Raw genomic sequence first — 14,043 nt, 5'->3', positions numbered from 1 at the left:
CCCTCTGAATGTCACCCATCCTTCAATTATGTGGTGCCACTTACACCAACCATGGGACAGAGTTGCCCTTGTATATTGCCCACCTAGAAACACTGGACAGCAAATTCAGCTAGTTAGAAGCCAGGCTCAAAATCTCTATTTTTGGCTTTTTCTATTTTTCCCCTCTTCTTTTTTCCATGCATTGCTTGTCTTTTCTTTACCAGTCTCCAAAGAAGAACATTTAACCTTCATTTCTCCCTTGCCCTGTAAGTTATTAGGCCCAACTATAACAGGCCTGGATTTAAATGTATAATTATAACCATGACAGTAACTACAATAAAGCACTCCTTCAATGGAAAAAAAATTTATTACATTAAAAATAAGGGTTGTAGTGGTTGAGGGATAATGGTGACTTGAAAAGCAAGAGCCACAGAATTCCCTGTTTCTTAGAGCTCCCAGCTCAGAGGATGTGATTCTCAATCCATCGAGAAGGTTACTGGCAAGATGATGATGGCTGTGTTACTTCTGCAGTGGCTTTTGGTCTCCTTTAAAATAGTCCTTCTGCTTCAGCATCTTCACATAAACCATTAGTAAGCTTTTGGGAAGGCATTGCTTTCCTCATCTCTGAGGTGTTTGCCATCGTTGATTCAACAATACAATAAAATAAGAAGGAATTACAAATAATAAAGAAAAAGAAAACCCAGTGCAAATAAGAAAGTCATCCCACTCTCCAATCCACTTTCAAAGGGGTGGCAAGTAGGTGGGGGGCACACAGAAAGTTGAAGACAAGAGGAGGGGAACCTAGCGCAAGGCCCTCTTGACAAAAGCCGTCACTTATGAGCGTCTGGTGTAGTGTGTGTCTAGCTTTGTCCTCCCATCTGTTGCCTGCTGTCTCCTGCCAGTTGGCCAGGGCAAGGCAGGAGGACAGCATGAAAACAATACTAGCCCCCACTTGGATTAGTTGTTTGGGTTTTTTTCTTTTCCAAATTCTCTGTCTTCTTTCAAAAGCCAAACAATAACTTGGTGGGATGCGTTGCTGCTGATTGAGCAATGAGATCAGAAAAAGAAACCCAACACGGCTGAAAAAGAAACATGCTTCTCTATCCCCACCCCACAAATGTATTCTCAAGCATGCTGGGGTTTGGTCTCCTGGGGAATTTAAATCAGAAAAGCTTTTGCCAGATCCTATCAAGGTGCATGTCTTCTTCCTGTTCCTTCCCACCCCACCTTGTCCTGCCCCTCAAGCCGTCAGTTTTTGGATGGTCTTGTTGTAGTACTGAGTGATGGTGGGCATCAGGGGGTTCCAGTTGTTGGCGTGCAGCTCAATGACCTCCAGCAGCAGGGACCGTGTCAGCATGGACTCAGAGGGACAAAGCATCTTGTCACGTGCTATTGCCAACAGCTCTGTCATCATCTCAGGCAGCTGCTCCTCCAGCAGTCGGCCGGTGCTCTGCAGCTGTCGGGAGAAGAAGGGGTCAACCATGGCTTATTGATGCTTGTGTGTCCCTTCCAAGTTGAGACATTCTATGTTTCTATCATTCTATAATATTCAGACATCCCACTGGCTTTTACAAACGTGCTCCATCCCTCCAATTTTCCCTGCTTGGTGTGGTAGAGCCAACAGGCAAGGTTAAAGGCATTGTGACTTTTGAAAACCAAAACGACCCAGCAGCAGGCTCCAAGAGCATGAAGGGCAAGGTTTTCAAAAGCATCTGCGCTGGGCTGCTAGAGGAGCAAATGGTCCAGCTACTGCTGACATAAAAGGAGGATTGCTTTTGAAAAAAAATAATCACACCTAAAAATCATGCTATTGTCAAAACAAAGTGCAGGCTGTGATGTCTTATTCTTGCCTTCTACCTGGCCCTTCATTTACTTGCTGATTCACAGCTCACAGTAACTCCCAGTCATTAATCATAATAAGCAGAACCCTCCTGTATGCATAACAAATCCCACTCTGACAAGATCTGCATTTATACATCATGCTGCTTCACAGAGGACAGCCAAGGGATTTTTTTTAAAACAATTACTCCTTGGAGAGCCTCCATGGAGCAGCGTAAGCCTTAGGTGGTTCCACAGAGGAGAAGGTCCAAGCTGGACCTTGACAGCAGTGAGTCCATCATGGAAGATTAGTGGGTCTTGAATGCAGAGCTCCTCAAAGTCCTCACCTTAAAAATTCATACCCTTCTCCTCAGTTGCCTGCCATTTTGCTGAATTTCAACCATTTGGGCTATAATTTCAACCGCTCTCTGCAAGGAAAGCATCCATCCTTACAGGCAAATCAATTCCCAAAAAAGATACTAATGAAACTCTTCTATATTTGTACCAGCATTTCCCTGCAAATCTGCTGCTGAGCCAAACAAACCTGTCCATGTGAGCCATGGGGCAGTTTTAGCTCCAGTACAGCTGTTTTTGTGCCTAAAAAATAAGTGCAGGGTGAGATTTGAAGGAACCAGGATGATATAATTTTGTGATGGGACCCCAGCCACCAAACCTTTTGCATCCATGTACATGCATCAAAAGCCCAGTGATAGAGTCTCAAGGGCCATCTCTTATCTCACAGTAGTGTCTTTTATCTACTCTGCTCTCATGAGACCCCAACTGGAGTACTGCGTCCATCTCTGAGGTCTTCAGGACCGGAAAGACATGGACCCATTGAAGAAGGCCCAGAGGAGGCCGCAAAAATGGTCAGAGGGCTGGAGCACCTCTCCTAAGAGGACAGGCTGAGAGAGTTGGGGTTGTTCAGCCTGCAGAAAAGAAGGCTCCAGGGAGACCTTAGAGCACATTCCAGTACCTAAAGGGACTACAGGAGAGCTGGAGAGAGACTTTGGACAAGGGCATGGAAGGATAGGACAAGGGGCAATGGCTTCAAGCTGACAGAGGACAGGTTTAGATTAGATATTGGGAAAAAATTCTTGACTGTGAAGGTGGTGAGGCACTGGCACAGGTTGCCCAGAGAAGCTGTGGATGCCCCATTCCTTGAAACAGGGTCAGGTTTCAAGGTCAGGTTGGACAGGACTCTGAGCAACCTGATCTAGTTGCAGATGTCCCTGCCCATGGTAGGGGGTTGGATTAGATGCTCTTTAAAGGTCCCTTCCAACCCAAGCCATTTGGTGATTCCATAATGCAAAGGGGCAACACAGCTGTTTGGGTTTGGAAACATGTAATAGCTGCTTGACATGTGTGGCCAAGGACAGAAGCGGCAAAGCAATGAAGACTGGGGCAGGTAGTGCGGGTGTTTCCCTACCTCCATGGAGCAGCAAAGCACAGCATCTTCCTTCACATCCTGAGATTGCAACAACTGCAAAAGAGAAGAGAGAGGTGGTGAGAAATGCATGACTTCCTCCTCCCTTAAAACCTTCCTTTCATCTCTTCATCCAGATTGACTGTTGCCAGTTCCAGAAGGAAAGGATATAAAATCAGAAAGGGGGGAGGAAAGAGATAACACAAAAAGTTAAGATAAACAGTGACAAAATACAGGGTAAAGGGTATCACCAGCCTACCCACTGCTGAGAGCAAGCAAGCAGGGCAGAATGTAGACTTTAGATTAACAACTTTCAAAATCAAATTATTTAGGTTACATTGTTTCTTTTATTCCCCAGTGTACTAGTTTGAAAACAAACCAGTGGGAGGCACCAAGTCAGAATAACAATTTAATGGAAATTAAAGAAAAGGAAAAGAAAGTAAAAGAAAACACTGACAGAGTCAAGATACAACCTGAGTCCCTGTTGGGCAGGGTAGTGGTAGCAGTCTGGTGGAATGGTGGCTGCAATCCTCCGAAGTGGTGATCCTGTAGTAGAAGGGGTCTGCTCTTCCTCAGAAAGTCCAGCAGTGGCTGTGTAGCTCCTGTCCTCTGGAAATCCAGTGGAAAGCCCATCTCTGGTGTTTAGAGTCCCAGATTATATCCACGATGGGATGCTTGGTTCCTCCCTCTGGGTGGAGCATCTCACAATAGGGTAATGAGTCATGAGGCCAGGCGTTGATTAGGCTCATTAACAGAAGATAGTCTGGAGGGAGTTATCTCTGAGTCATGCAGCAGGACAATGATGGGCCATTAACAGCAAGATAGTCTGGGGGGAGGAGGCAAGGAAACACTGCCCCACCTGATTTCAACGGCTCATGAGGATGGTAATAGAATACACCTCAACCCAGGACATTATCCACCCCTTATTCTATTACCATCTACATCATCCCAAATCAATACCTTCTTAAACTCTAAACACACATACATATATATATATACAATGAAACCCTACACACCGTTCTCACCTAAGATTAGGTCTCCCTGTGGTACACAACGGGTTTCTCCATCTTTTTGCATTACCCACCAAGTGCAACCAGGTCCTTGAGCAAAGACAATCCCACGGATGGGTTTGCCTTTGCCTGAGGTGGGATTAATCCAAACAGTCTTTCCTAAAATACCTCTCAGGTGTACCACAGGGACTCTATCTCCATCCACTGTGTGCAAGGGTTCAGACTCGGCAGGACCAGCTCGATTGATGGACCCTCGGGTATTGACCATCCAGGTGGCCTTTGCTAAGTTCACTTGCCAATTTTGAAGGTCCCCCCACCAAGTGCCTTTAGGATGGTTTTAAGTAGTCCATTGCAGTGTTCAACTTTTCCGGCAGCTGGTGCGTGATAAGGAATGTGATATATCCATTCGATACCGTGTTCTCTGGCCCAGGTGTTGATGAGTCTGTTCTTAATATGAGTCCCGTTGTCTGACTCGATCCTGTCGGGGGTGCCATGTCTCCACAGGACTTGCTTTTCCAGGCCCAAGATGGTGTTCCGGGCTGTAGCATGAGGCACAGGGTAGGTCTCCAGCCATCCAGTGGTTGCTTCAACCATGGTCAACACGTAGCGCTTGCCTTGGCAGGTTTGGGGAAGGGTGATGTAATCAACTTGCCAGGCTTCCCCATACCTGTACTTTGACCATCGTCCACCGTACCACAGAGGCTTCACCCGCTTGGCCTGTTTGATTGCAGCACAGGTCTCACAGCTGTGGATGACCTGTGAAATGCTGTCCATGGTAAGGTCCACCCCTCGGTCACGGGCCCATCGGTATGTTGCATCTCTCCCCTGATGACCAGAGGCATCATGGGCCCAACGAGCTAGGAATAGTTCTCCTTTGTGCTGCCAGTCCAGATCCACCTGTGATACTTTCACCTTGGCAGCTCGGTCCACCTGCTCGTTGTTGCCATGTTCTTCATTAGCCCGACTCTTGGGTACGTGCGCATCCACGTGTCGAACCTTCACGGTCAGCTTCTCTACTCGGGCGGCGATGTCCTGCCAAATCTCAGCGGCCCAGATGGGTTTCCCTCTGCGCTGCCAGTTGGCTTTTCTCCAGCGATCCAGCCATCCCCACAGAGCATTAGCTACCATCCACGAGTCGGTGTAGAGATAGAGCCTCGGCCACTTCTCTCGTTCAGCAATATCCAAAGCCAGCTGGACGGCTTTAAGCTCTGCAACCTGACTCGACCCACCTTTTTCCTCGGTAGCTTGTGCAACTTGTCGTGTGGGGCTCCATACTGCAGCTTTCCACTTCCGGTTAGCACCTACGATTCGGCAGGAACCATCAGTGAAGAGGGCATAACGTCTTTCAGTCTCTGGTAGCTCATTATATGGTGGGGCTTCCTCAGCACGAGTCACTTGCTCTTCCTCTTCTTCAGAAGATAATCCAAAAGTCTCACCTTCAGGCAAGTTTGTTATAATTTCCAGAATCCCAGGGCGATTCAGGTTTCCAATACGGGCACGCTGTGTGATGAGAGCGATCCATTTGCTCCATGTGGTGTCGGTGGCGTGATGCGTGGAAGGAACCTTTCCTTTGAACATCCACTCCAGCACTGGTAGTCGGGGTGCCAGGAGGAGTTGTGCCTCTGTGCCGATTACCTCTGAGGCAGCTTGGACTCCTTCATAGGCGGCCAAGATTTCCTTCTCTGTGGGAGTGTAGTTGGCTTCAGACCCTTTGTAGCTTTGGCTCCAGAATCCCAGTGGTCGGCCACGAGTCTCACCAGGCACCTTCTGCCAGAGGCTCCAGGACAGACCATGGCTCCCGGCTGCAGAGTAGAGCACGTTCTTCACCTCTGGTCCCGTCCTGACTGGGCCAAGGGCTACCGCATGAGCGATTTCCTGCTTGATCTGGGAGAAGGCTTGCTGCTGTTCGGGGCCCCAATGGAAATCGTTCTTCTTGCGGGTAACCAGGTAGAGAAGGCTCACAATCTGGCTGTACTCAGGAATGTGCATTCTCCAAAAACCTATGGCGCCTAGGAAAGCTTGTGTTTCCTTCTTGCTGGTCGGTGGAGACATCGCAGTGATCTTGTTGATGACCACAGTGGGAATCTGACGTCGTCCATCTTGCCACTTTACTCCCAGGAACTGGATCTCTTGGGCAGGTCCCTTGACTTTGCTCCTTTTGATGGCAAAGCCAGCTTCCAGGAGAATCTGGATGATTTTCTCTCCTTTCCCAAATACTTCCTTTGCCGTGTTGCCCCACACGATGATGTCATCGATGTATTGCAGATGTTCTGGGGCCTCACCCTTTTCCAGTGCAGTCTGGATCAGTCCATGGCAAATGGTGGGACTGTGCTTCAACCCCTGGGGCAGTCGGTTCAAGGTGTATTGCACACCCCTCCAAGTGAAAGCAAACTGGGGCCTGCATTCTGCTGCCAAAGGAATGGAGAAGAAGGCGTTGGCAATGTCAGTAGTGGAATACCACTTCGCTGCTTTGGACTCCAGCTCATACTGAAGTTCCAACATGTCCGGCACAGCAGCGCTCAATGGTGGTGTGACTTCATTCAGGCCACGGTAATCCACCGTCAGTCTCCATTCTCCGTTGGACTTACGCACTGGCCATATAGGGCTGTTGAAAGGTGAATGGGCCTTGCTGACCACCCCTTGGCTCTCCAGCTTACAAATCATCTCATGGACGGGAACCACAGAGTCTCTGTCTGTGCGGTATTGCCGATGGGGTACTGTTGCTGTGGCAATTGGTACCTGTTGTTCTTCAACTCTTAGCAGTCCCACGGCAGACGGGTCATCTGAGAGGCCAGGCAATGTACTCAGTTGTCTGATATCTTCTGTCTCCACAGCAGCTATCCCAAAAGCCCAACGATGTCCTTTTGGGTCCTTGAAATATCCATTTTTGAGATAGTCTATGCCGAGAATGCACGGGGCCTCCGGGCCAGTCACGATGGGGTGTTTCTGCCACTCAGTCCCAGTTAAACTCACTTCAGCTTCCAGTACAGTCAGCTGCTGGGATCCTCCTGTCACCCCACAAATAGAAATGGGTTCTGTTCCCACATACCTTGATGGCATCAGAGTACATTGAGCGCCTGTGTCAACCAAAGCCGTGTATTTTTGTGGGTCAGCTGTGCCAGGCCATCGGACCCACACAGTCCAAAAGACCCGATTATCCCTTTCCTCTACCTGGCTAGAGGCAGGGCCCCTCAATTCCTGGTCCTGGTGCATGTTGCTCCCTTCCGGTGAATATGTTCCTGAGGTCCCTTCAAGAGGATCGGTTGTATTATCATTCCTATACCGTCTGGAGTTCTGTGTGCGAGAGACCGGAGCAATGTTGACTCTAGATGCGCTTCTTGTGGTAGTTGTCCCTCTTTTTAGTTCACGTACCCTGGCTGCTAAGGAAGAGGTGGGTTTTCCATGCCACTTACTCATGTCTTCTCCATGTTCCTGAAGGAAAAACCAGAGATTACCTCGTGGGGTGTATCCTCTCTCCCTGGTTGGGGGGCACCGGCTCCTAATAGCAGAGACTCTTGTTGGTTCTGGCGAGATCTGGTAAATCTCTTCCTTAAGCTCCTTTTTCAATTTCTGATGGCCGTCTTCAACCAAGCTCTGGACTTGCTCAGCCAAAAGACTTGTTTCCACAGATGAGACATGGGTGCGAAACGGGGCTGTGACGGTGTCCTCGTAAATCCTCAGCTTGTTCACCAAGACGCCCACCCTGTCCTCACCTTCCCTCCATTGCAGCGTTGCCAGGTAACGGGAGTATATCTCTGGTTCAAGGCATGCGAACCTCAACCACATCTGTGATGTGCACTGGGCACCATCTGGGCTCTTAGGAAATCTCTCGTCTTCTGAGAAAATGATCTCCAGCATAGCCAATTCCCTCAGGCACCGGATACCTTGTTCCATTGTGCTCCATTTCCCTTGGTGCACCTGGAGGTATTCTTTACAAAGGTACCTGTCCCTTACACTTGTAAGCAGTCGCCGCCAGAGGCTGAGAGTTTCTTGGGTTCTCCCAATCCCCTGGTCAATGACCACATCCCGGGACAGAGATCCCAGCTGCCTGGCCTCGCTTCCGTCTAGAATAATGTCATTGGCTGCAGCATCCCAGAAGCGGAGCAGCCAGGTCAGGATGGACTCATTTGTTTGGCGCGTGAATTCCCTCCGCAGGTCACGCAGCTCACCCAGGGATAGTGACCGAGTGATGATCTCTGGCTCTGCCTCTTCTGCTGGGTGCGAAGGTCCTGCTGCATCCTCGTCAGTCACTATGCGGACTGATTTACTTTTTGATTTCTTCTTCTGAACGGGAGCAACTGCAATCGGTTTAGGCTGTTCTGGTTCAGTGATGGTTTGCGTGGGGATGCTGACAAGATTTTGGTTCCTTTCTCCTCTGTGTCAGTCTGCGTAGACATGGGCGCTGTTGTTTTGCATTTGGTTTCTTTCTCCTCTGTGCCAGTCTGCGTAGAGATGGACACTGTTGCTTTGTGTTTGGTTCCTTTTTCCTCTGTGTCAGTCTGCATAGACATGGACGCTGTTGTTTTGCATTTGGTTTCTTTCTTCTCTGCGACAGTCTGTGCAGACATGGTGTTTGTTGCTCTGCTCTTCTTCCCTCCCTCCCTCCCTCATCCTGAGAATGCTGTGTCATAGCTCTGATTCTGAGCATAGTGTACATGGTGCAGGCTGTACAGAGAAGACAAAGCAGAACTGACAGCAAGTTTATGCTATCTTTGACATCCAGAGGGAGTTCAATGTTTTCAAAAACTGCTGTGCCTGGCCTGAAAGGCTGGAAGAAACCACTCTCTACTCCTCCCACCAGGGGCTGTCGTGCGATTGTTGAAGAGATCCCAGACATAGGCGCCCAGACTAGGACAGCCAAACAAAACTGAGTATATTTTCCAAATGGCATTCATCGCCTCGCAGGTTATTATGCTATAGACATAATAAACCATTAAAGCAATTCTCATACCAGTCCCTGGTTTTAACAGGAGTAATACTACAGGCAGGTAGTTCCCCATGTGAGGAAAGATATAGAGAGCAAGATACAGTACCCATGCAGACAAACTGAGCACCATGGTGAATACAAAATTGTAATTCTGACTTTCTCTCAGAGCAGGCCTCACATTGGGCGCCAAATTATGTACTAGTTTGAAAACAAACCAGTGGGAGGCACCAAGTCAGAATAACAATTTAATGGAAATTAAAGAAAAGGAAAAGAAAGTAAAAGAAAACACTGACAGAGTCAAGATACAACCTGAGTCCCTATTAGGCAGGGTAGTGGTAGCAGTCTGGTGGAATGGTGGCTGCAATCCTCTGAAGTGGTGATCCTGTGGTAGAAGGGGTCTGCTCTTCCACAGAAAGTCCAGCGGTGGCTGTGTAGGTCCTGTCCTCTGGAAATCCAGTGGAAAGCCCATCTCTTTGGTGCTCAGAGTCCCAGATTATATCCACGATGGGATGCTTGGTTCCTCCCTCTGGGTGGAGCATCTCACAATGGGCTAATGAGTCATGAGGCCAAGTGTTGATTAGGCTTGTTAACAGAAGATAGTCCGGAGGGAATTATCTCTGAGTCTTGCAGCAGGACAATGATGGGCCATTAACAGCAAGATAGTCTGGGGGGAGGAGGCAAGGAAACACTGCCCCACCTGATTTCAATAGCTCATGAGGATGGTAATAGAATACACCTCAAACCAGGACACCCAGCAGGCAATGAGAAAACACACTAGTTTCACATACACAGTGTATTGGTTTTGCATGGCCTGGTTTTTGGTAGCAGGGGGACCACAGAGGTGGCTTCTGTGAGAAGCTGCTAGAAGCTTCCACCATGTCCAGAAGACCCAGTCCCTGATGGCTCTGAAGATGGACATGACGCTGGCCAAGCCTGGGCCAATTAGAGAGGTTGGTAACGCCTCTGAGATAACATATTTAAGAAGAAAATCAAAACAAAGGGCATATTACTTTTCTTCTGTTTTTGTGTATCTCGAGTTCTTTTACTCAGAGTTTGGATTACAACGCAGGAGATGCCAGGCTTTTCTTCTTTACTGATGTTTATTATTTTCTTATCTGTAATACAGCTGCACAGTGTATGCCTTCTAGTTGGCAGGGTAGAAAATGGCTGTGAGTTTTAATTTTCAAAGCTTTTTAAAGTCTAAACTAACCAATTATGAGATATGATTTTACTTCCAACCCAATTACTAACTTTTCATGTTCTGCAGTGTGGAACTTTTGACCCAATGACAGATCATTCAGGTTTGTGAAGAAGAAGGAGAAGGAAGAAGACCTAAATCCACACCCAAAATCCTCCATATTGTAACCTACTATTACCTATATCTCCTAAACCTAATTTTCTACATTTCTACATATTTCACCCAGTGACATAACTTTTAATTACACAGCAACAACCTCAGTGTTATCACACAATTTAGGAAGCTTTTCCCAGGGTTTTGGATTGAATACAGTGTACTTCTGAGGATCACTGCTTCTCAACACTGACAGGCTGAAATTCTCAGAACCCAGGGTTCCAATATCCGCACACAGTTTTTTCTTCTAGTCAAAGAGGAGGAGGTGAGAACATGTGAGGGAAACAACATGGAGACACCAAGGTCAGTGGAGAAGAAGGGGGAGGAGGTGCTCCAGGTGCCAGAGCTGAGATTTCTCTGCAGGCCGTGGTGATGACCATGGTTGTTGCTGCCTGTTCTGAGCTTCCCCTCCCCCTCCCAAAGACACGTGCTCCTGCCACGTGCTCCGAGCTCCTTTGTTCGAAGGGCAGGCAAAACCAATGTAACTCAAACTCTTTAGCAGTGTCTGATTGCCCGGTCACCCCGGGTCCGCCCCAGTCCTCCCCTTCCCCCTTCTCCGAATAAAGGATAGTCGAGGGGAGGCTCCGCTCTCTCTCAGCTCAGCTTTTCCGGTGAACATCTGTAGTCGTCTCTCTCCTTTTTTAAGGCTTCTAACTGCAGGAAATTGAGCGGGCAGGGAGCTATATTTCTCCCTCTTTGCTTCTGCTGATGGTATTTGCTCTGCAGCTGATACAGGTACCGATTTAGAGCTATTAAAGTGCTAGATCGCCTGTGCTGCCTCTCTGGGCTGCTCGAGGCTTTCTAAGGCATTGAAATACAAGCGCTAGCCGGTATAAAGCTGAAAAGATACCATCCACACATGGTGAAGCAGGTTGTTCCCCTGCAGTCCATGGGGATCCACAAGCGATGCAGAGATCCACCCACAGCCCATGGGGGAGGTGCCCACGTTGGAGCAGGTGGATGTCTGGAGGAGGCTGTAATCCAGTGGGAGTCCCGGTGGAGAGAGAGGGCCCTTGCTTCCAGGCTGGAGCAGCCTTTTCCTTGGAGGACTGCACCCTGTGGAAGAGTGACCCATGTCACAGCAGTTTTGGGAGAACTCTTTCCCTATGGGGGGAATTCACGTTGCAGCAGGTTTGGCAGGACTGCTGCTCATGAGATTGGACCCATGCTGGAGAAGTTCACGGAGAACTGTCTCCTGTGGGAAGGGACCCCACGGTCTCACATGGGAAGGACTCTGGGAGCAGCGGAAGAAAATCTCGTGTGACAAACTGACCAAACCCCCATGCCCTGTCTTGCTGCGCTGTCGGTGGGAAGGAGGGAGGGGCTGGGGTTTTAAGGGCTTATTTTACTTCTCATTATCCTCCTTTGATTCTGTTAGTAATAAATTCACTTCACAACTTTAAGCCTGTTTTGCCCTTGAAGTGTTTTTCTCCAGGTCCTTAACTCATGAACCCTTCCGTAATTTTTTCCTCTCCTCTGCCCAGCTGTGACAGGGGAGGGTGAGTGAGCAGCTTTTGTGGGTACCTGGCATTGGGCCAGTGTCAAACCACGACACACAGTAACTAAATGCAATGATCAGACAACAACATTCCTTGTTTGGAAGGGAAGTGCTCTGCCCAAGAGGCAGCCACCCACCACTGAACCTTTCCATCCCTGTGGGGTCACTTATAACAGCCATGAAATTACCTGATGGTAAAGCATTACATCCAATACACTGTAATTAACACAGCTCCTTCTAGACTGATTACATAGTGGTGCAAGTGCAATGGGTGCCAACAAAACTATTGTGTCTTAAGTGTACTGACTCCAATCCTACTCTGCTGTCCATGAACTTTGTGTTACAAACATGAGCTTGTAAGCCCAAACAACTTTCAATAGAGACTGAAAAATGTTGGGCATGGCATGGGATGGCGAAGGAAGATGCTTGCCCAGTGGTTCAGACTCAGTGTTGTCATCATTACAGGAAAAAGGGTGCCAATATGGGTGTAACTGAACTGTATTCTACTGACATCTACATAATTTCTGATGAACTGTTAATGATGGGTTGTTCACAGTAGCTGCCCAGTGCACACCCAATCCCTCAGGCTACAAGCTGGGTGAGGCAAATCCTGCCAGATGGGGTAGTGTTTCTTTATCTTCACAAATGACCTAGCAGTGATAACTCCCTCCAGGGGAGTACCAACACAGTTACACCCATCCTGAGGGGGCCATCTCTGCTAATGGGCCATAATGGCTCAGCAGCACCAGCAGAATAGGCAGCTGCAGTATCCATCAAAGACTCCTCAAAATATCCTATGACTTACAGGATTACATCATTCCATTGTGAAACTCCCTTCCCTGGGGGAGGTACTGAGCATCCCTGCCTGGATTTGAGGGTATATAATCTAGGCAGTTTGGGGACTGGACACTACCACCATTGAACAGATCCAGAGGAGGGCCCTAACTTCCACAGGAGGACCAGAACTTCCACAGGACCACTGCTTTTGGCAAGACTGTGACCATCACTTCAACAGCACTGCAACCACTGTTTAATCGGACTGTGACCACCACCCTGACCAACAGGGTGCCAGGTGGTACTTTGATTTTGTGGGTTTAAGCCAGTTTTTCTGTATCATTGCATTTATAGTAATCTTTCTATTAAATTGTAACTCTGACCTGAAATCTCTTGCAAGGTATTTGTGTGAGGTTCATTTCTCCCACTGGTTGTGGCAGGATGTCCCCCCTTTCTCATGGCTGGGGCATTTGGAAGAGATAACTCAGGCCAGATTAATAGCCCAGCAAGGAGTCAGAGAGCCCAACAAGGGGTCAACTCCAGGCACCTGAGAGTCTAATCCTCGGCCCCAAGTACACATCTTGGTATGACAGCAGATGTGGAAAGAGAGAAAAGAAAATTAACATCGGCAACCAAAAGACATGGTTCTTATGTCTATAAAAGCCCACATGAATTATCATAAAGGCAGAAGTCTCTTACACACTCCTTGGGTATGTGTGAGATGATTTCTCCCCAAAGCTTGGACGCAACTTCGTGGTTACTTTTCCGGGAATTGAGGGAAAGGAATTCGATGTCTACCCCTTCAACAATTTGGTGGTACAAAACATTGGATCCTAAGTTACACTGTTTCTTAGCTAGCTGTAAATTTAATGGTACCTTTAACCCCGCATGTATAATACTAGTATCCCCTTTTGTCTTATCCCCATCTAGTAATAGTCTGTTTTAAGTCTTATGTCTGTTAGTTTTGTGTCTATTAATAAATAATTCATTTTGTAATAGACCAAATCAGCCATTATTAAAGAACTTGCGAATGAAAGTGGGTTTTTGGGGTGCTGGACACCTCAATAACATAACTGCCTGCTGCCAGAGGCCTGGGCAAAAGGCAGGGACTGATTTAGACCTACATCATCCATTCATAACACTGGTTTACTTCCAAACCAGCACAAGGGTGTACAGTGAGGGCCAATGCCTCTACCTGACAAGAGCAAAGCGTAGGAGCTCAGCATGTCTCACCCCACGAACCTTGAAACCATGAGCAAGGAC

The 14,043-nt window shown here is 48.0% G+C and overlaps 1 protein-coding gene across 5 annotated transcripts in view; it reads right to left on the bottom strand.

Moving 5' to 3' along the window:
- Positions 1-370: 370 nt before the first annotated feature.
- LOC138102788 (CBP80/20-dependent translation initiation factor-like) overlaps positions 371-14,043 on the bottom strand; it is a 498,226-nt gene continuing 484,553 nt past the window's right edge. For all 5 annotated transcript variants that reach the window (XM_069000540.1, XM_069000539.1, XM_069000542.1 and 2 more), the window contains 2 exons: positions 3,224-3,277; positions 371-1,435 (listed from right to left, as the gene is read on the bottom strand). In XM_069000540.1, the coding sequence (XP_068856641.1) occupies positions 1,220-1,435; positions 3,224-3,277 (270 nt within the window). In that variant the 3' untranslated portion in view covers positions 371-1,219. The remainder of the gene's footprint in view (positions 1,436-3,223; positions 3,278-14,043) is intronic.

The sequence above is a fragment of the Aphelocoma coerulescens genome (genome assembly GCF_041296385.1).
Source record: "Aphelocoma coerulescens isolate FSJ_1873_10779 chromosome W unlocalized genomic scaffold, UR_Acoe_1.0 ChrW_unloc_scaf_1, whole genome shotgun sequence".
In the NCBI taxonomy this organism is placed as follows: domain Eukaryota; kingdom Metazoa; phylum Chordata; class Aves; order Passeriformes; family Corvidae; genus Aphelocoma; species Aphelocoma coerulescens.
This window is presented reverse-complemented; position numbering and strand designations above follow the sequence as displayed.